At 66.1% G+C, this 1501-nt stretch overlaps 1 protein-coding gene across 1 annotated transcript in view; it reads left to right on the forward strand.

The window, feature by feature from the left end:
• Positions 1-337: 337 nt before the first annotated feature.
• Positions 338-1501, forward strand: part of ARID1B (AT-rich interaction domain 1B) — a 571310-nt gene continuing 570146 nt past the window's right edge. Inside the window, exons 1-3 of the mRNA XM_044671750.1 lie at positions 338-638; positions 693-907; positions 1043-1392. Coding sequence (XP_044527685.1) covers positions 360-638; positions 693-907; positions 1043-1392 — 844 coding nt within the window. The 5' untranslated portion in view covers positions 338-359. The remainder of the gene's footprint in view (positions 639-692; positions 908-1042; positions 1393-1501) is intronic.

Below are 1501 nucleotides of genomic sequence, written 5' to 3' on the forward strand. Positions count from 1 at the left end.
CGGCGGGTGCGGACCACAGTGATCGGGGCACCCCGCTCTGCGTCCGTAGCCGGCTCACTTGACCCAGGATCTCCCGGCGGGGGGGGGGAGCCGGAGCGGCGGGACCAGGATCCATGCTAGGGATCGGCGGCGATGGGACTAGCGGCGGCGGCGGCACCGGCGGCTTGAATAATGTAGCTCCCCATCACCTCCACCACCATAATGAACTGAACATGGCCAATAATGCGAGCTCTGCCGCCGCCGCCGCNAGCAGCAGCGGCAGCAGCAGCTCGTCCGAGTCAGCTCTGAAGGAAGGTGGGAACGCCGCGGTCTTATCCTCCTCCTCTTCCTCCTCCTCCTCCTCTTCGTCTGCCCCGGCCATGGAGACAGGGCTGCTCCCCAACCACAAACTGAAAAACGTTGGCGATCCCCCCGCTGCACCTCCCCACCACCAGCAGCACCACCATCATGCCCACCACCACCACCACCACCACCATCCTCACCATCTCCTCCACCACCACCATGCATTACAGCAACAGCTAAATCAATTCCAGCAGCAGCAGCAACAACAACATCCAATTTCCAACAACAACAACAGCCTCGTCGTCGTCGTCGGCGGCGGCGGCAGCAACAACGGAGCGGGGGGCAGCGGCGCTGCTGCTGGTGCTGCTGGTGCTGCTGCTGGTGTTGCTGCTGCTGCTGCTTCTGCTCAGCCCAGTCCTGACATGGAGCCCCAGCAACATGGAGGAGGCAAAGACGGTGTTTTGGGAAATCAGGCCGAGACCCAAGCGCAGCAGTTGCTGAGCAAGTCAGGCGAGGAGGAAGAGCTCCCGACTAAAATGGGGGAGCAGATGGGTGGCCGGTACGAGCACCCCAGCCTGGGAGCTTTGGGCGCGCAGCAGCAGCAGCAGCAGCAACAACAGCAGCAGCAGCAACAGCAACAGCAGCAGCAGCAGCAGCAGCAACAGCAACAGCAGCAGCAGCAGCAGCCGCCCCAAAGCACCGGGAACAGCAGCGGCGGCGGCGGCGGTGGCGGCAATGGTAGCCTCGGCAGCGGTGGCAGCGGCGGCGGCGGCCCCTCCGCGGCGGTGGGGGTCTCGGAGTTTAATAATTACTATGGCAGCGCTCCCCCTGCGAGCGGCGGCACAGGCAGCCGAGCCGGGCCTTGCTTTGATCAACATGGCGGACAACAAAGCCCCGGGATGGGGATGATGCACCCGGCCGCCGCCGCTGCCGGGCCCCCCAACAGCATGGACCCCTTGCAAAACTCCCACGAAGGCTACCCCAACAGCCAGTACAACCATTATCCCGGCTACGGCCGGCCCGGCGCGGGAGGCGGAGGAGGAGGCGGCGGCAGCGGCGGCGGCGGTGCTGGTGGAGGAGGAGGAGGAGGAGGAGGAGGAGGAGGAGGAGGTAGTGGAGTAGGAGGAGGAGGAGGAGGAGGAGGAGCAGGAGCGGGAGCAGGAGCAGTGGCGGCGGCGGCCGCAGCGGCGGCAGCAGCAGCAGCAGCAGCGGGAGGCGG

This window comes from Gracilinanus agilis, chromosome 4, assembly GCF_016433145.1.
Source record: "Gracilinanus agilis isolate LMUSP501 chromosome 4, AgileGrace, whole genome shotgun sequence".
NCBI classification, from domain to species: domain Eukaryota; kingdom Metazoa; phylum Chordata; class Mammalia; order Didelphimorphia; family Didelphidae; genus Gracilinanus; species Gracilinanus agilis.